At 59.3% G+C, this 18,824-nt stretch overlaps 3 protein-coding genes and 1 long non-coding RNA gene across 12 annotated transcripts in view; 3 read left to right on the top strand and 1 right to left on the bottom strand.

Moving 5' to 3' along the window:
• AGAP3 (ArfGAP with GTPase domain, ankyrin repeat and PH domain 3) overlaps window positions 1-8,720 on the bottom strand; it is a 55,941-nt gene extending 47,221 nt beyond the window's left edge. Inside the window, exon 1 of one of the 4 annotated variants that reach the window (XR_012002505.1) lies at window positions 8,269-8,710. Coding sequence is in view for 2 of the 4 variants with exons in the window: in XM_025993779.2 (XP_025849564.2) it covers window positions 8,269-8,599 (331 nt within the window). In the remaining 2 variants the exon portion in view is untranslated. Of the gene's footprint in view, window positions 1-8,268 lie in introns of all 4 variants that reach the window. The other 3 variants (XR_012002504.1, XM_025993779.2, XM_025993780.2) reach the window with 3 other exon arrangements.
• Window positions 8,721-9,417: 697 nt separating this feature from the next.
• On the top strand, window positions 9,418-10,381 carry LOC140599643 (uncharacterized). The gene is made up of 2 exons (XR_012002506.1): window positions 9,418-9,529; window positions 10,191-10,381. It is a non-coding gene; the product is annotated as an uncharacterized lncRNA (long non-coding RNA).
• Window positions 10,382-11,520: 1,139 nt separating this feature from the next.
• On the top strand, window positions 11,521-14,244 carry TMUB1 (transmembrane and ubiquitin like domain containing 1). Its single transcript, XM_025993783.2, has 3 exons — window positions 11,521-11,833; window positions 12,715-13,133; window positions 13,429-14,244. Exons 1-3 carry the CDS (start codon window positions 11,720-11,722, stop codon window positions 13,778-13,780), a joined length of 885 nt encoding a protein of 294 aa, XP_025849568.1. The 5' UTR covers window positions 11,521-11,719; the 3' UTR covers window positions 13,781-14,244.
• Window positions 14,245-14,489: 245 nt separating this feature from the next.
• FASTK (Fas activated serine/threonine kinase) lies at window positions 14,490-18,757 on the top strand. Of its 6 annotated transcripts, none has more exons than XM_025993784.2 (10): window positions 14,490-14,696; window positions 15,479-15,901; window positions 16,401-16,580; window positions 16,682-16,821; window positions 17,296-17,509; window positions 17,615-17,774; window positions 17,958-18,049; window positions 18,140-18,275; window positions 18,347-18,461; window positions 18,548-18,757. In XM_025993784.2, exons 1-10 carry the CDS (start codon window positions 14,615-14,617, stop codon window positions 18,653-18,655), a joined length of 1,650 nt encoding a protein of 549 aa, XP_025849569.1. In that variant the 5' UTR covers window positions 14,490-14,614; the 3' UTR covers window positions 18,656-18,757. The 6 variants fall into 6 exon arrangements, with proteins under 6 accessions (XP_025849569.1, XP_025849572.1, XP_025849570.1 ...); XM_025993787.2 differs by having other exon boundaries at window positions 14,499-14,696; window positions 15,479-15,720; XM_025993785.2 differs by having other exon boundaries at window positions 14,519-14,696; window positions 17,660-17,774.
• The last annotated feature ends 67 nt before the right edge of the window (window positions 18,758-18,824 follow it).

The raw sequence follows: 18,824 nt of genomic DNA, 5'->3' as shown, positions 1-18,824 counted from the left end.
AAAGGCCTTCACTGAGGGCCCATTTAACAAAAAATCCTCCGGGCAGGAAGTCCATCGGCCCCTCCCTAGAAGACAGCAGGCAAGCCCCAAGTGGTATCCAGATCTCCCAGATTCCCAGCTTCGCCCACCCCCCAGGCATACAGACTCATGCACCCCCAGAGGCCAGGACTGGGCTGGAATCCCACTTCAGGAGCATGGGCTCTGGGACTGCAAGCCATCCAAACATCAAATTAAAAGGCAAAAGAGAAAGTGCTGTAGGCGGGCACACCAACAGTGGCAAGGAGGGATGCTGACAGACAAGAGAAAGAAAAACACCCACTAGAAACAGGCACATTCCCCTGAAACCATGTGATGTAGGGTCGCTTCTCTGGGCACCTGGAGCCTGGTCAGCTGGCCCTGGGCCTGAGTGCTGCCTGAGAGCCTGAGGCTGTGGCTCCCTGCCAGCAGACAAATGTTCACTTAAGAAAAATCTACATTAAGAAATTAAAACTATCTTACATGCAGTACAAAAAGAGCAACAAACCAAGTTGGAAAATGAATAAGGGACCTGAAGAGACTTAAGCAAAATGCAAATGACACAAATTGTTTTTTAATGTTGACTCTCACTAGTAATCAAACCAACAGAAAATTTAAAAAAATAAGGAAAAGCATCTAAGGGTGGTGGTGGTGGTGGTGGTGGTGTTTTTAACCTATAAGGTGGGCAGGGGGGCGCCCAGAGAGGTAGGGCAAGGAGCATGTGGTCTGTCTCTATCCCTAGAATCAGGCGGGCTGTGCTGCAAAAGTCCTAAAAATGTGCATACCTGACAGTCTCGTCATTTTCTCCTGGAAATTTGTCCGAAGGAAGTAATCAGACAAGCATAGAAAGGTCTATACACAAAAAGATGCGTAAGAAACTGTATGGCTCTGCAGCCTTTTTTTTTTTTTTTTTTTTTTAAGATTTTACTTATTTATTCATGAGAGGCACAGAGAGAGAGGCAGAGACACAGGCAGACACAGGAGAAGCTCCCTGCTTCTCCCTCTGGGAGCTTCTCCCTGCAGGGAGCCCGACACGGAACTCGATCCCAGGACCCTGGGATCACACCCTGAGCCAAAGGCAGACGCTCAACCACTGAACCACCCAGGTGCCCTATCGCAGCCTTTTATTTTTTAAGATTTTTAAAAATTTATTTATTTGGGAGAGAGAGAAAGTACACGAGCAGAGGGGAGAGGCAGAGGGGGAGGGAGAAGCAGTCTCCCCATGGAGCAAGAAGCCAGACAATGTGGGACTCGATCCCAGGACCCTGGGATCGTGACCTGAGCTGGTGGCAGATGCTTCACCGACTAAGCCACCCAGGGACCCCGGGCATCCTACAGCCTTTTAAGATAGTGGCGAGCATCACTGTGTCCTCGCTCTGCGCCAGGCCCTGCCAGGAGCCCCTTACACACACGACCCTGTGAAGCCTTATGTGGCACAACCCCGCAGGGAGGTTTTGTTATTTCCCCCTGCGTCTCCCTAAGGCCCAGATCTGGCCCACAGGAACTCTTCAATCACCAGATTCTTATGGGCGCCCAGGCAGCGCCTGTCAAAGTGCTACGTGCAAAAAGTCAGGCTCAGCCGGGCGCACTGAGTGGAGCCTGCGCTCCCCAGACAGGCAGCACCTGAGGCAGGACCTGAGGCCGCAGAGCCAACACAGAGATGGCCCAGGCACCCGTGTGCGGAGTCACCGCGAGCTGCACAAAGAATGCAAGTCTCAAACAAGACAGGTCAAGGGGTACCTGGGTGGCTCAGTCAGTAAAGTGTCGGCCTTTGGCTCAGGTCATGATCCCGGGGTCCTGAGATCGAGCCCGGCTTCAGAATCCCTGCTCAGCCGGGGAGCCTGCTTCTCCCCCTGCCTGCCACTCCCCCTGCTCCTGCTCACCAGTGCTGTCTATCTCTGACAAATAAATAAAATTTAAAAAAAATTTTTTAAAAAAAGGTCAAGCAAGGGGTGACCTGCCAGTCACAACCTGGTAGAAATGAGAACCCAGGTATCCCGATTCCCTTGCAGGGAGCTACCAGATGAGCAGATGAACACAGGTGCTTTCATTCTCCCAGAGGAGTGTTTTCCACCAAAATCCCACCTTTGCTGAGAAATGCCAATAATATCAAATCAATCACAGAGTCGTTGAGAGCAGATATATGTAGGGTTAAAACAGATGGGGAGGAAAAAAAAAAAAAAACAGATGGGGAGGAGACTCCTGGGTGGCTCAGTGGTTGAGTGTCTGCCTTGGGCTCAGGTTGCAATCCTGGGGTCCTGGGATGGAGTCCTGCATTGGGCTCCCCGCAGTGAGCCTGCTCCTCCCTCTGCCTGTGTCTCTGCCTCTCTATGTCTCTTACGCATAAATATTAAAGAAAAAAAAGAAAGAAAAGAAAAGAGAAAAGAAAAAAAGAAAAGAAAAGAAAAGAAAAACAGATTGGGGAAGACACACATCAGGCTGCCAAGCAGCAGGTACCCCCGGGGGTGGGGGGCACATGTTCCTTCTACTTCCTTCCCCATCTGAATTTGTTAAAACAAGCGAGCATTACTTTCGCCACTTCCGCGTATATTTAAATGTTTTAAATGTTTAAGCGTTTCTAAGTGTTTCTTGAGCAAGCACCTATGCGCTATATGCAGTAATATCTACGCTGCTCAGGGAGGGGACAGACATGTCCCAGAGAGACCATTTAGTAGGGGATTCAAGACATTCAGAGGAAGATCACGGCAGGATGGAGGAACCCTAAGTTCTCAAGTTATATTCTAAGTGTCCTCAAATTAAACTGAAGGTCAGAAAACTTCCCTGAGAGGCGCCGTAGGAGGGCTGATGGGGCATCCAGTCTGACCCACCAAAGCGCACTCATCCATCCATCCATGGGGGAAGCACCAGCCCTGCAGCTGGAAAACAGTTTCTGCTCCTCGTAGTGTGGCCTCCGGGATGTTGCTCAATCTAAATCCCAGGCTTTGCAAAATGGAGAGGATACTTGCATACCTGGGAAGACACCTGCCACGTGTTGCAAAGGCCTTATAGCAACCTCCAGCAGGCAGGCAGGCAGGGAATGCTACCCCGCGGAACGCAGTACCAGCCAACGCCTACATCGTCCAAGCAGGTGCTCCCGGTCACGGCCCTCTCCCGCTTCTATCACCCTAGGGCTCAGCTCTCTACTCCAAAATTACCTTCCCTTTACCCCTCGGCCTGGAAGTCAGCTAGAGGTCAGAAGGAAAGCAATCTGGTTAAACTCATTTCAAGTTACCTACATAGTAAAAAGAGAATGAGGTAAGCCAAAAGTTCCTGGCCGGGGGTGCGGGTATTGCCGATAAGGACACTGGAGTTGTCAGAGCCCCGACCTGTCCACCCACTCTGCCCCCAGGCCTCAGCTCCCCTAAGCCTGCTTTTCAGGAAGGGCATCTTCACTCCCTCCACTCCTGTGGTTCTGAGGCCACAGACTCCCTGACAGCTCATAGGGGAGGTTCACGGTGCACATGCACAGTGTGGACGCTGAGAACTCAGGGATGAGCTTCCCTTCCCACCTGGTCTCCCCAAGGCCACTCACCCTGCCGCCTCAAGAGCACATGCTCAGCCACACCTGCCCTAATGCTCCTATGTCGCCCCTGACATGACGGGCCATCTCCTGCAGGATTCCAAGCCATTTCAAGTGGTCTCCTTGACCATGGCGAGGTATAAATAAATTAATACAGAAAAAAGCATGAAAAACTCCCTCTGGCCCGTCCCATCTGGACTCAGTGCCCCAGCTACGTGGACAAGCCTGCTGCTCCTGGAACACCACATCACGCTTTCTCTCACCCTTGCTGCCTCTGCAAACCTGTTTGTCTGCACAGAAAGTCTCCCAGAGCCCCAGGCCTGGCACAGACATTCAATGAAAGAAGTCAACGGTAGAGGAAGATAAGTAGTCCCAGTAGCCACGGAGTACTTAGGAGCAAGGACTGTCTTATTTGCAGGGGGTCTTTTACTTGGCAGAGAGCAGCAGCTCAGTGGCAGAGGACTAAAGGCGGGAGGGACATCCCATCTCTCCACTGCCTGTGGTCCTGCAGCCTGAGGTGAGCTTTCCTCCCTCTCCGTGACCTTGAAGGAAGAGGTCTGGACCGGTCTTCCCTGGAATCTAACCTTTGCCCTGGTTTTCTCCCACCACTCCCAATCCCTGTTCTGGCCCCTCCTACAGGCCAATCTGTTCTACTTTGGGGTCCAGGGTAAGGGCGGGGCCCCTCCTCCGCCTCCTCCCTGCCTTCCACTGTGCTCTGTGCAACTGGGCCACACAGTAGGAGCTAAATAAATGTATCTGGAACAAATGTGACTGTCCCCGGCCACTAGCACCCACACGGACATCTCTTTTTCAGAATTCCTGGAGCTCTTCTGCGCAAAGTCCTACTTAAGCCTCTAGGCCCCCACCGGGCACTCATTCCCGAAACGAGCTAATTACCAGAACCCTGGGAGAAGTGACAAACCCAGGTCCCTGGGCCCCCATCTCAAAGCTACTGAATCAGATCCCTGGCAGGAAGCGGTGGAAACATGTACTGCGGCAAGGCCCCCAGGTGAGTGGTTTCAGTAGCTTGGGGACCGGCCAGCCCAAGGAACAAACAGGGCAAAGGAGCCCAGTAGAGAGCTTCCCCGGCTCCCAAATGGCTACAACTGCTCTCCACCTGTCTCACAGCCTCACGGGGCTGCTGCCAGGATCCCAGCCCCAGACACAGAGGAAGCAGGACGCATGATGCAGAGGTGGGCACCCCCCTGCCCGCTCCCTCCGAGCCCTGCCCAGGATGCTCTGTCTGCAACAGCTCGGGGCACCTTCCCTCTCTAACCTAGGCTTGAGCCCACCAGGAAAACTTGCAGCACCTCCTGCCTGCAGTCCCCGAGCACTAGAGCCTCAGGCCATAGTGGCTGGCCAGCAGAGCCAGAGCAACCCCTCCAAGAGTGAGGTGAAGGACAGAACAAATCAGCCCACTGCTAGGTTGCTCAAAAGCAATTATTTTGTTTATTAAAAAAAAAAAAAAAAAAAAGTTGGAGGAAAAACAAAGGGGGCACCAACAAGTCACCAGCCGACAAAGCCCAGTTCCTGCCCAAGTAGCAGCCACATGGGCCACCAGTGGCCACCGTGTGCTTCCTGGTCTTCCCTGGGGACCTGCAGGATCCACCCTGCTTGGCCTCCTCTGGGGCATGCCTCCCTGAATTCACAATTACTCAGAGACCAGCCCACCTGGCCAGGCCAATTGCTGGGATCCTGAGCCTCACCTCTCCCAGCAGCTCATCCTGGCTCCTGGTTCACTTGGCCCAGGTATCACACGCCCAGGCTGTCCCCTGTCTGGCCTGAGTCCAGTGCAGCCCTCTTTCTAGGACACAGCCAGGCAAACCAAGCCAGTCTCAAGAGCTCCTTTTCCTGCAGACTCCTGCCGTGAGGCCCCTCTCGATCCCTCCTCTCTCTGAGCCTCAGTGTCCCCGCCAGGAAGGTGAGGCTGGCTCAGAGGCTCTGCACGTGGTTAAGTCTTCTCTCCCCACCCTCGCTGCCAGCTCCCAGTTACACTTCCTTCGTTCCTTAAAAACTGCAGGATGGATACCTTTTCTCCTTCCTCAGCCTTTGGTGGAACTTTTCCGAAACAGTCTGTCTCCCCTCGGCCCCTAATCCTGCAACAGGAAAGCTCTCTGTTCCTCTGCTTCCTCCTGCCCTGGCCACAGGGTTAGAGGTGACCGGATGAAGCAGAGAGAAGACAGGAGGGCAAGGTGCCACTGGGCTCCCTCAGTCCCAAACAGATTCTGACTGCATCTCCGAGGTCACCTTCAGAGCTGGGACGAATAAATCCTTCATCGAAGTATTACCGGAGTGAGGCGGAAGCTTATTATACACCAGGAAAATATCATCCCTTCCCGCTAAGAGGCTCGGCCGGAGTAAACAGAGCGGCCTCCCAGGCTACGGATGGATGCGTTATGTAACACAGGGACCCAGGTCTGCTGGGCCCCAGCAGGGGGGCTCGCTCAGGCTCCCAGGGAGCAGGGAAACGCCTCGGGAAGCTGCTCCCCTGCCTCCCCCCCAAAAAAAGGTGGGGATGCTGCTTTACAAGGCAGCAATATGGTCTGGCAGATGGAGGGGCTCTACTGCAGGAAGGGTATAGGGCAGAAATCGGAGGAGTTTTCAGGGTTGGGCTTTTTTTTAATTTCTGCCTGCCTAGAGCAGAAAAGCTGGGTGACAAAAGTGGGGGAGCAGGGGTGAGGTGGGTACTAAAGACGGATTCCGGGAGAGAGGCTGGGAAAAAATGGGGGGAGCAGGAAGAAAGAGGTGGGAGGCCCTGCCAAGAAAGAGCAGGGAAGCAGGGATCAGGAGAGCTGAGAACGGATGCGTGAGGAGCGGCTGGGCCTGGTGACAGTGAGACATCAGGTCCCAGGATTCAGGACGGTGGTGATACGGAGCTTCCAGGCTAAGCAGACAGAACATGGGGTACTTCCAAACCGCAATGGGGAAGTTGGTCACGGGTGGGGGGGGGGGCTCAAGGAGGGGAAATTCTGCCTGTCATGTTGAATTCAAGGCAGGGATGAGACTCAGTGGATTCTGGGAATCATGGCCTTTGTGTCACAGAAGATACCCTGCCAGGGGCCTCCAGGGGGTGTTGGGGGATGGGGGGCAGGGCGGTCACAGGTCACTGTTAAGGAAGTTGGAGCTGGATGGGAATCCAGCTGATTCCTGCCCCTCCCTGCTCTGGGAAGTGCTCTGCTGCTGATGTCTTCCTTCCCTCACTCCCTCTGTGCCTATCCCACCAAGGCTGTCACCAAAAGGAGCTGGGGGTATTTTAGAGCTGATGGGGAACTTCTACTTCCTCGCAAGGGCAAGGAATGGTCACTCGTCGTGCCCTACCTGCTTCAGATCTAGGAGGAAAATCTGGTCATCTCCTCTCTTTGGGGCCCTGGGCTCACACAAATGCCAACTCCTGGTCCCCAGCCACGACGGTGATTCAGGCCATTTACTCAGATCCACGTTAATGAGTTTTCCTGTTGCCTAATTAGTTCACAGTGAACTCAGCCTTGGGAGAAAAGAGCTAAGAGGATTGGGGAAAGGACAGAGGGAGTCAGGTTGGAATGTTACAAGAACAGGGCAGGACTTCAGCTCCAAATGGTGTTCTCTACTCCCATCCCAAAATACTGAATGCTCCTTCCCCAGCTGCAGGGACCTCCAAAAGCAGAAAGGGAGTGTTCAGGTGAAGAAGCCCCCAGAGCCTCACACAAGAAGATGGGAATGTGACCCTAATTGTGAGGCCCAAGAAGTGGCCAGGCCTGCCCACAACTCCATGTCATCACCAAAAAAAAAAAAACCCTTGTAATCCCCCCCCCACCCCCCCACCCCCGCCCCAGCGTTTCCACTAAAGCTGAACCCACCACCTGCTGGTGGGCATCCCCCCTCAAATGGACAGAGAGGAAGCAGATGACCCAGGGCGAGGCCCATCTGTCCCTTGGGCGCTCAAAGGTCACCGGGCCACCAGGGTGTCTGGGGTGCGGAGGGCCCCCACCACATCAGGGGTCGTCGGATATGTGCCAGCAGCGTGCACCCACTTCCTCTGCCCCCTTTGGCAGCCAAAGTCCCGACCCAAGAGCCCATGGAAAGGAGCGCTGGGCAGGACAGGGGCCCGGAGTTCTGGCGCTTGACGCCCGGCGCCGTGTCCACGGAGGCCGGTCTGCGCCCCGCAGTCCCGTGCCCGCCTCCCGAGTGGCTCCCGGGTGCGCGTGGGACCCGGAGAAGGCGCGGATGTATCGGCCGGCGCTTCCCACGCGGCCGCGCCGCCGGAGCCCCGCGCCAGGCCCGGCCTGTGCCCGCCTGGCAGCCGCAACGTAGGGGGTGTGCGTCGGGAAAGGGCGCCGCGGCGAGCGCCACCCTCCGGGGCCCGCGGACGCTCCACTAACGGGAGGCCCGATCCCCCGCCCCGCCGCGGGGCAGGGCCGGGGCAGCGGCCCCACCTCCCCGCCCGCCGAGGCCCTCCGCTGCGCCCACCTTCCCTCGCCATGCCTGGCCAGCTCCGGCCCCAGACCCCCGCACCTCTGAGGCTCTGTGCGCACCTGTCCCGGGAGCGACACCGCCCTCGCGTCGTGGAGCACTAAGAGCAGAAAACGCGTCCCCTGGCACGGGACCGGCCCCGAAGCGCGGACGACCGCTCTGCAACGCCGGCGACGAGCACACCGCGTGGCCGGCACCGCAGGCGCGCGAGGACCCCAGACGCGGGCAGCGTGGCCGAGCCGAGCCACCGCGCCCCATCTCCCGCAGACCCCGGCTCCGCTCACCCTCGATGGAGATGACGTGCTCCCGGATCTGGTTCTGCAGCGCCAAGTCCTCGATGCGCTCGATCAGGTCGTAGATGGCGTAGATATTGGGATGCACAGATTCGAAGCGTTGGATCTCGGCCCGGATGGCTGCCGAATTGGAGAGCGCGAACTGCTGGGGGGGCCCGCCGGCCAGCTGCTGCGAGGGGCCGCCGCCGCCCCCGGCCCCCGGCCCCGCGCCGCCGAACTGCCCGCCGCCCCCCGCGCCGCCGCCGCCACCGCCGCCGCCCCCCGGCGCCGCCAGGCTCGGCTGCTGCTGCGGGCTCTGCCCCCCGCCCGCCTGGAAGTTCATGGCTCTGGAGCCGCGGGGCCCGAGGCGGGCCCGGCCGGGGCCCGGGGCGGCGCTGCGGCGGCGGCGGTGGCGGGCGGGCGCGCGGGGCTGGCGGGGCCGGGACTACGGAGCCGGCGGCGCGGGGCTAGCGCATGAGTTCGGGGGCCGGGGGCCGAGGCCAGGAGGCACCGCCGAGCACGCTGGGGCCGCCGCTGCAGGGCGCCTCTCCGCGCCGCGATCCCGCTGCCTCGGAGCAGCCTCCAGCGGCAACAACAACGGGACCGGGAGCGCGCGGCCCGGGCCCTCCCCCCGCGTCATGCGCACGCACCGCCGCCCCCGCCAGCTCCGGCACACGCAGCCCGAGCCCCCCTCCCCGCCGCCCCCGCCCCTCCTGCGCGCCGGCCCCAGCGCCCCCGCCCCTCGCTCGCTCGCTGGCTCTGCAGCCTCCACCCCCGAGCCGCGCGCTCCAGCCCCGGCGCCCGGGCCCCTCCCACCTAGCCTTGGCCCTTCCGCCTGCTCTCCAGCCCCCACCCACACCCGCCGCGAGGGCCACCGGCTCCAAGTGGACAGCTGCTCTGGCCTGCTCCCGGCCCCGGCTGGCTCTTTCGCCGCCCTGCTCTGGTCTGGGTGGGGTGTCCGATCTTTGGGCAGTGCCCCAGCCGTGCCCGGCGCCTGAGGGTGCTGATGAACGCGGCCGATTGGCCGAGAAGGGCCGCCAGCCCAGGCACAGCTGCGCCTCACTTACGCGGTCCTGCCTTTCATACTGCACGGGATCCCCGGTTCCCGCCCGAGATCATCCGTGGAGACCACCCTGTGCCCCAGGTGCTCTCTCTGGTCCTCCCTGGACTCTCGGCTGTGGGCTGCAGCACAGAGCCTGGAAATCTGGGTTCCCGGCTTCTATTTCCAGTTCTCCCAGGGAGCTTCATCAGCAAGGCCTTTGCAAATGGCACTGTAAGCAACAGCCCCCACTCATCTTCAGGCTTCTCCTAAAAGACTCCCCTGTGGGACTGGGGTGGTTCACTACCACCGCCCTGGACCCACTGGTACATGGGCAAAGAAGAGAGAGGAATCCAATATTATGCCTTCTTCCCCCACTCATCGCATTCAAGAGATTCACCAGAGACCTCATGGCTCTCTTCATTGTCCTCAATCCCTTGCCCATCTTGTGTTCCTTGTCCACCCTTTCAGGGGCCAGGGAGCTACCTTTGATGTTTGCCTTTTTCTGCATCCCCATTGCCAAAGCTGCCTGCAATCTTGCTAGCCAGCCCTCATCCTCAGCCTTTCCAAAAATGCCTAATAGAGGGCATGTGCAGAGCACTGGCCCCAAACAGTCAGCCTTCCAGGGCTGTGCCCAGATGTCCTATGGCACAGTGGACATGTCAGTCTTTTTACACACACTTCCACTTCCCAGGCCGAGCTGATTCTTTTCCCCGCAAAGAGTTACCCCCATTTGGCTACTCACAAAACCCTGCCCAGTACCAACGCAGTCACCCAAGTGTCTTGTACCTTCCAAAGAAGGGTCTCCATAGCTCCTGACAGATACAGGTTCTATGTACACGTTTGACCTTACTGATGTCTTGTACCCTCTCTGTGTTTCATCTTTAAAATACAGTGGTTGAACGCCTGCCTTCGGCCCAGGTTGTGATCCTGGAAACCCGGGATCGAGTCCCGCGTCGGGCTCCCTGCATGGAGCCTGCTTCTCCCTCTGCCTGTGTCTCTGCCTTTCTCTGTGTCTGTCACTCATGAATAAATAAAGTCTGAACATTTTTAAAAAAATAAATAAAATACAGTGGTTGAGCAGAACACCTAGCTCTGATACTGTATAATTCTAAAAGCAATAGCTAACATCTCTTTTACATGCGTAACTAGAACTTGACAGCAAGAATCTGCACCCAGTAGCTCCCAGGAGAGATGCTGAAGGTAAAGAGCTTCTCAGATGCCTTGCCGCAGCAGCCAGCACAGATCTGTGTTAGGACCAGTGAGCTTGTCTACATGTCTCTCTCCTATCATTCTATGAGCCATGTGAGGGCAGGGATAAGTTTACCTGTATGATTCACCATTATATTCCCATAATCTTGCACAGTGCCTGGCATATAGTATACCTTTAATAGATGTTTCTAGAATAAACAAATGAATGGAAGGGAAGGAACTAGAGAAAAGTTAGGTCTGTATGTCATACATCTAAATTGACTTTCCCAAAGGCAACGCTTAGAGTACCTGCTCCCACAGGTAAGCATGAACTATGGAAACACTAGGGTATATCACTTTTCACCAAGACTGGCCTATAAAACCCAAGACCTGAGATCTCTGTGGCCCAGAGGAAGGAAGGAAAAGCCACCAAAATTAGCTAGCCCAAGCCAGCGTGGGGCTCAAAGTCCTCTACACAGTAACACCCTAAGGACCCAGTTTCCAAACCCAGATCTAGGTGGAGAGTGTACTAATACTAGGTGAACAAATACCTACTGTGTAACAGGTCCCTTACATAGCTTTCACCCTTGTTCAAAAAGCACCCAATTTCTTCCTTACGATTTCCTTATGAATTATGTTTTAGGAACAAAGAAATTAAGATTCAAAAAGGTTCAATAGCGTTCCCAAGTTTATACAGCTGATAAACACAAGACAAGAGATCAGCATTCAGGCCCGGTTCCAGTATCTATGCTTCTCACAGGGTCAAGGTGGAGGAAGGGACCAGGGAAACAGGACAGCAGCCCAAGCCACTGTGGCCAGCCCTGGGGATGGGTGTCCTCAGCCAACCTAATGGGACCGCCCATGGGTACTGGGCTCTGGGCCAGAGAATCCATTTAGGGGGCCCACGGTGCCTTCTGGCGTCCACTCTGACATAAGAACAGAACCGGGTAGGGGTCACTTGAGCTCCCCGGAGCCTGCATCTGGAAACACGGGTGCTCTGACGTGTTCTCGCTGACGTTGGTTTTTGGAGTGACAGATGCCCTGGATGCCAGCGGGGGAGGTGGCGGGTCCTGCTGATGCGCCCAACCTCAGAGGGCTGGCACAACCCTTAAGCCCGCCCCCGCGGGCCCCTCAGCGACTTGCAGACACCCGGACTAGCCCGCCGATCCCGGCACGTGGGTCCGCAAGGCGGAGGGCGGGAAATGCGCACCGCGCAGGACTACAAGTCCCACAATGCTCCGGGCGACGGCGGCAGGGAAGGAGGGGGTGCCTTCAGGTGTCTGCGACCTCGGCGCCTCCCGCCCGGAAGTGCCCGAGGGTCCGCTATGGAGCTGGCGGAGCCGGGCGGTGAGTCCCCGCGCGGTGACCGCGCCCACCCCGCCGCCCCGGGCCCCAGCTGGCCCCCGCTCGCCCCGCCCCGGGTGTCCTCCCTTGGCTCCGGGGGGCGGGAAGATGGGAGGGGTGATGGAGGAATGGGGGGTTGGGAGGGCGAAGTCTCGGATACCCGGGCGGGATCTCGGGTCAGCCTGCGGACTGGGTTTGGAGAGGCTTCCAGGGAGGCGCCGAGTCGGGCCGCCGCGGGGTGGAACTTGAGTGGACCCGCGGGGCCGAGCTGGGTGTGGGGGATGACAGCCCTCGGAAGCTCCGTATTGCCAGGGGGCGGAGACTGACGTTCGGTGTGGGGAAGCCTTCGGAAGCAGTCCCCTGCCGCGGGTGGGGTTTGGTTAAATGATAACGGGGCCGGGGGTGGGGGGCGTAGAAGCCCATTTTCTTTCCCCTTGCAGAAACTTTCATGATGGAGGAGTAGATAGGCTTTGGGGTGAAATAGACGAAGGGGAAGGTAAACTTTGGGATAGTAGTGGAAGAATAGGTAGGTAAGCTTTGGGGTGAAGTTTGCTGAGGGTTGAATTTAGGGGAGAGGTTGCTTAGGAGATCAGGGCCCTTACTTCGGCATAGTGTTTGAATGAATTGGGCAGATGGTTATAGACCTAGAACTCAGGTTACAAAACGTTAGGACTCGGGATTTGGTGATGGGAAGGGGCCCTTGAGGCAAGTTTGGGACCACCAGGTTTCAGAGCAGTGAGTGCCCTAGGGTGGAGCTTGGGTAAGGGGAAGGAGGAATAAGGACCTTTGGGAGAGTTTGATGGGGTGGGCTCAGGTGCCTGTTGGAATTGAAGGGGCTGCTGGTGGACGAGCTAGCCCCTCATGGGTTCTTTGTACCTCTCCAGCTCAGTAAGGTGGCAGGCAAGGCAGGTGCCATGGCCTTGATTGAAGGGGTGGGTGATGAGGTGACCATCCTTTTTGCGGTGCTTGCCTGCCTTCTGGTGCTGGCTCTCGCCTGGGTCTCCACACACACCGCGGAGGGCACCGACCCATTGCCCCAGCCATCAGGGACTCCAACACCAGCACAGCCCAGTGAAGCCATGGCGGTCACCGGCAGCATCCGAGGGGAGGCCCCAGGGGCTGAGACCCCCAGCTTGAGACACAGAGGTCAGGCTGCACAGCCAGAGCCTGGCATGGGGCTCTCAGCAACACCACCGTCGCCGGACTCCCCCCAGGAGCCCCTCGTGCTCCGGCTGAAATTCCTCAACGATTCAGAGCAGGTGGCCAGGGCCTGGCCCCACGATACCATTGGCTCCCTGAAAAGGTAAGCTGGGATGAGGACAGGAAAGACATTCTTAAGAGTGGGGTGGGAGTGACCACAGACCGGAAGGGCCACCAGAGAGATCTGAGACTCCCCACTCCTTCTATAGATGAGGGGGAACTGAGGCCCTCACATCACACACTGTATCATTCCCCTATGGCAGGGGGGACTCCCCCTCCTTAGAGGCCACCAGCTGGGTAGTGGGTGGAGACAAGGGTGAGGGGTGGGAGTGTGGTTCTGGGCAAGGGACCAGGATTGCCTGAGGCCTGCTCTCTTACCCAGGTCCCTCTCTCCTCAGGACCCAGTTTCCTGGCCGGGAACAGCAGGTGCGGCTCATCTACCAAGGGCAGCTGCTAGGAGACGACACCCAGACCCTGGGCAGCCTTCACCTCCCGCCCAACTGCGTTCTCCACTGCCACGTGTCCACGCGCGTCGGTCCCCCACACCCCCCTTGCCCACCGGGGTCAGAGCCAGGCCCCTCCGGGCTGGAAATAGGCAGCCTGCTGCTGCCCCTCCTGCTTCTGCTGCTGCTGCTGCTCTGGTACTGCCAGATCCAGTACCGGCCCTTCTTTCCCCTGACCGCCACTCTGGGTCTGGCCGGCTTCACCCTGCTCCTCAGTCTCCTGGCCTTTGCCATGTACCGCCCGTAGTGCCTCCACGGGCTCTCGGCAGCGTTGCTGGCCCCTCTGGACCTTGCTCCCCTCGACACAGTGGGCGTTGCTGTCTGCCCAGGCCCACCTCTCCGGCCTGCCTCTTCCCACTACCCTGGAGCCCAGCCCTGCGCAGCAGAGCGCTCCGGGAGTCCGCCGACGCCCCTCCCTGTGACCTCCATGGCTCTGGGCCACGTCCTGGGGCTGCTGGCTCTCGGCCCCCATTGACAGTCAGCTCCTCGGGGTCAGGCAGCTGCTGTCACTGCCTTGGCCCCGGGCAGAGCCGGGCTACACCCCTGGGCCCTTCTTAGTGTCCTGCCCGAGGACCCAGCCACCTCTAGTTCCTGATAGCTCCTTGGGCTGGTTGGAGGACCCAAGGACTGCGGGGCGCTGGGGAACGGGAGCTGGGAGGGGCAGAGGGATTCTGTGGAACACGTGCAGATTAAATAACTGTGAAGTTTTCACTCCTGCTGTGTGTCTGGGTGTGTGGGCCTCTGGGGTGCTGGGCGGGGAGCCCTCGCCCTCTGGGAGGACCGGCGCGCTGGGCGGGGACTGAGCCCTCCCGGGTGCACAGCCTTACAACGGCGAGCCGCCGACTTCCGCTCGCTCTTCGCACTAGCCTCGGCGCCCGGCCCCTTGGCTCCGCCCCCCGCCCGCGGTACCGCCCCGGCTCGGCGCGCGCAGCTTCCGGACGCGGGGGGCGGGGCGCGCGGCGCCCGGACGCGCGGGGCCTGACGGGAGCCACGTCTGTGCTGGTCGGGGGCTGAGCCGCGATTGGCGTCCGGGCCGCGGTCCGGGGGTTGCTGGGAAGATGGCGGACTCGGTGGCCTGCCGATGAGGAGGCCGCGGGGGGAGCCCGGCCCCCGGGCCCCGAGACCGACTGAGGGAGCGACCTGCGCGGGGCCTGGGGAGCCATGTAGGGGTGGCGCCTGCGGGGCGGGCTGCGGGAGGGCGGCGGGAGTTGGTGTTGGCGACCGTGAGCAAGGTCTCCGGGCGTCGCCGGGCCCGGGTGGGTGTGGGGGCCCCTGACACCGCCGACTCCGCGCCATTGCAAAGCCGCGCGCTCGGGCTCCACGGGCCCCCTGCGAGCTGGGCGCTGCGTTCTCGTTTCACGGGCGAGGAGGCTTGGGCAGAGAGACGAAGCCACTTGTCCAAGGTCATGCAGCTGGTAAGTGGGAGCGCCCAGCATGGAACCCAGGACCGCCCCGCTGCCGAGCCCGCGTTCCACCCTCCTTGCCGCTGCCGCCTCCTGCGGGAGGGGGAGGTGGTCGAGAGGGCGTGTCGACAGGGCAAGCTGGGCTCCAGGCTGGGCACGACCACTAACCCGACTCGTGACCTCGGGCTTACCCCCCCTTTCCTCTCTGGGCCTTGGTTTCTCCACCTGTGAAATGGAGGTAGTGCCAGCCCTGCCTACCTCAGAGGCGCGTGCGGAGCATCAGAGATCCATAGTGCATGTGGAATTGCTCTGTAAATATCACTGTGCGGAGGACATGGAAGGTGCTGCTTCAGAGGATGGAAGGAGGCAGAGAGGGGCGGGGTGGGGAAGACTAGAGCAATCACAGAGGAAGGGCGAACATGAGTGGGTGTTCTGACCCCAGGGCCCTCTGAATGGGGAGTGAGGTCAGGAGTTGATGGCTGGTTTCTGGTTTCTCTCCCCTTTGGAGAAAACCTCACCCCCTTTTCTGGGCTGCCCCTCAGGGTCTCCATCACCCAACTCCATGCTTCGACTCCTGCTCTCTGCCCAGGCCTCCGCTGCTCGGCTGTCTGGCCTGCTGCTGCTCCCGCCAGTACAGCCCTGCTGTCTGGGGCCCAGCAAGTGGGGGGACCAGCCTCCTGCAGGTGGCCTCCATGCAGGCCCCGTGCAGGGGCTACAGCGGCTTCTGGAACAGGCGAGGAGCCCTGGGGAGCTGCTGCGTTGGCTGGGCCAGAACCCCACCAAGGTGCGCGCCCATCACTACCCTGTGGCACTTCGTCGTCTGGGTCAGCTCTTGGGGTCTCAGCCACGGCCCCCTCCCGTGGAGCAGGCCACACTACAGGACTTGAGTCAGCTCATCATCCGAAACTGCCCCTCCTTTGACATTCACACCATCCACGTGTGTCTGCACCTTGCAGTCTTACTTGGTGAGGAGGGTGTCGGGGGGGGGGTGGGTGTTCACGGAAGAATAGAGAAAGAGCGTAGAAGACCCAAGATCACTGACAGAATTCATCTCTTGGGCTTTGGCAGGAGTGGTGCATACCTTGGCACACTTGCTGCCGCTCCCCTTGTATCCACAGCTGACACCAGGAGTGGAGCAGCATTCCCTGCAGCTTAGCTAGGGGTGCCAAGCCCGGATTCCTTCCTACACAGTGCTCTAGAAAGCCACTACAGTTTGTCACCATTGGCGTGAGATGAGAGCTCATTTGCCATCTTTATTTGAGTTCTTGCCCGCAGACTGTCCTGATAACCTCACAGTCACATGGTATTTCACACTTCTCCAGTGCTTCCACTTACACTATAGCAGCCCATCCAGTCCAGAACACAGAGACGTGAAAGGTTGGGAATTCATCAGCTGAACCCCATGACTGGAACAGAGCAGCTCCCCGTTACCAGGCCTGCCTCCTCTGACCCTCTCCCTCTCAGGCTTCCCATCAGATGGGCCCCTGATGTGTGCCCTGGAGCAGGAGAGAAGGTTCCGCCTCCCTCCGAAGCCACCTCCCACCCTGCAACCTGTCCTGCACGGTGGGCAAAGATTGGAAGCTGCTCTGAGCTGCCCTCATTTCCTGAGGCGTCCACGGCAGCACCTCATCCGCAGCCTGGCAGGTGCTGGAGGGGACTGAAGGCAGGTGGCGGGGAGGGGCTGAAGAGGAGGCCGGTGGTGGTGTCTGGACTGAGGGTCCAGCATAATAGGCTGTTCTTCACAGAGGCCAGGCCAGAGGAACTGACTCCTCACGTCATGGTGCTCCTGGCCCAGCACCTGGCCCGGCACCGGTTGCGGGAGCCCCAGCTTCTGGAAGCCATTGCCCATTTCCTGGTGGTCCAGGAAGCCCAGCTCAGCAGCAAGGTGGGATTACCTCCCACCCTGCCATGCTTGTCTCCTAGCCCTCCACGGTGTCAAGCCCAGCTCCCTGTCAGCTTGATTGGCTGCCTCCTGCAGCAAGCAGCCAGGCCCTCTGCTCTGTCCCCCTGGGGTTTTATCTTTGCTCACCCCCTCCTGGCTCATCCACCTACCCAGTGTGTATGCCTGGCTCTCTGCAGTTCTACTCACTTAGCACTGTCTTAGCTTCATTAAGCCCACTCCTCTTAAGTCTTCAGGGCCAGACCCCACAGCGATGTCTCCTCCACTGGTTTGGTTAATCACATGGGGCTCAAGACACGGGTTGTGCTGTCGAACTTCTGGTGTGTGCGTCGGGGGAGAGGGATCGCTCTGCCTTTACGGAGACATTACAAGCCTGCAGGCCAAGCCTCCCTGAGGTTCAGCTTGTGAAGGGTATCAGAACTGTTTCGTGCCGGGTGAAGGGCTGCTCTTCCCCCACAGGTGGTGCAGAAGTTGGTCCTGCCCTTTGGGCGGCTGAACTACTTGCCTCTGGAACAGCAGTTTATGCCCTGTCTTGAGAGGATCCTGGCTCGGGAAGCAGGGGTGGCCCCCCTGGCCACTGTCAACATCTTGATGTCGCTGTGCCAGCTGCGGTGCCTACCCTTCCGAGCTCTGCACTTTGTCTTTTCCCCAGGCTTCATCAACCACATCAGTGGTGCGCGCACAGGAGAGCCAGTGGGGATCCCCAAGGGCCACTGGGCAGGGGGAGGCAGGGGTGGGAGTCTGTAGCCCCTCGAGCCTCAGTCCCGCTTTCCCGCAGGCACCCCTCATGCCTTCATTGTGCGGCGCTACCTCTCCCTGCTAGACACAGCTGTGGAGCTGGAGCTTCCAGGATACCGGGGTCCCCGTCTTCCCCGAAGGCAGCAAGTGCCCATCTTCCCCCAGCCACTCATCACTGACCGTGCCCGCTGCAAGTACAGGTAGATGGGGAGGCTGGGGGGAGGGGATGGGACCCTGAACTGTCCATGCAGAGGCATTCTTATTAGTTCTAGAGGGAAAAATGGGCCTTGGGAGGCCTTTGCCCAGGGTCCAGGCATGACAGGGGACAGAATTAAGATGAGCCTCCTGAGCCTTTCCTTGTTGGTCTTCCTACCCCATCCCAGTCACAAGGATATAGTAGCGGAGGGGCTGCGCCAGCTGCTGGGGGAAGAAAAGTACCGGCAGGATCTGACGGTGCCTCCGGGCTACTGCACAGGTGAACCCCAGTGGCTGGCGGGCGGGCGGCTGGCTGGCAGGGTACAGAGCCTGGGCTGGAAGCCAGCCGCCCTCTCTCTTCCCCCTCCAGACTTCCTGCTCTGCGTCAGCAGCTCCGGTGCTGTGCTTCCTGTGAGGACCCAGGACCCCTTCCTACCGTACCCTCCCCGGTCCTGTCCCCAGGGCCAGGCTGCCTCTCAGTCCACTACCCATGACCCCGCCCAAAGGTAAGGGAAGAAGGTGGGAGAGCCTCCCACCTCTGTGGACAGCACCCTGAGCTGCAGTCTGCTCCCCACAGGGTGGTGCTGATGCTGCGAGAACGCTGGCATTTCTGCCGGGATGGCCAAGTGCTGCTGGGCTCCCGGGCCCTCCGGGAGCGGCACCTGGGCCTGATGGGCTACCAGCTCCTGCCGGTGAGAGCACCCACCCCGCATGTCCTCCTGGCTCCCCTGTGCCAGCCCAGGACCCTGAGGGTAACACGCCGTTCCCTCCCTCGCAGCTACCCTTTGAGGAACTGGAGTCACAGAGAGGCCTGCCACAGCTCAAGAGCTACCTGAGGCAGAAGCTCCAGGCCTTGGGCCTCCGCTGGGGGCCTGAAGGGGGGTGAGGGGATGCACATGGGGCTCAGGGTAACCCCCGAAGGGGGTGGACAATTTGCACTTTGGCTCTCTATATTTTGATTTCTCATTAAAGTCCCTTTCTTTCCCCATTGTGCATCTCGTTTCTGGGACAGGGAGCGGGTTGCCCCCCCCCCGCCCCCCCCCCCCCCCCCCCGC

The sequence above is a fragment of the Vulpes vulpes genome, chromosome 7 (genome assembly GCF_048418805.1).
Source record: "Vulpes vulpes isolate BD-2025 chromosome 7, VulVul3, whole genome shotgun sequence".
NCBI lineage: Eukaryota > Metazoa > Chordata > Mammalia > Carnivora > Canidae > Vulpes > Vulpes vulpes.
Note: the sequence above shows the minus strand (reverse complement) of the source record. Positions and strands in the feature narration are given on the sequence as shown.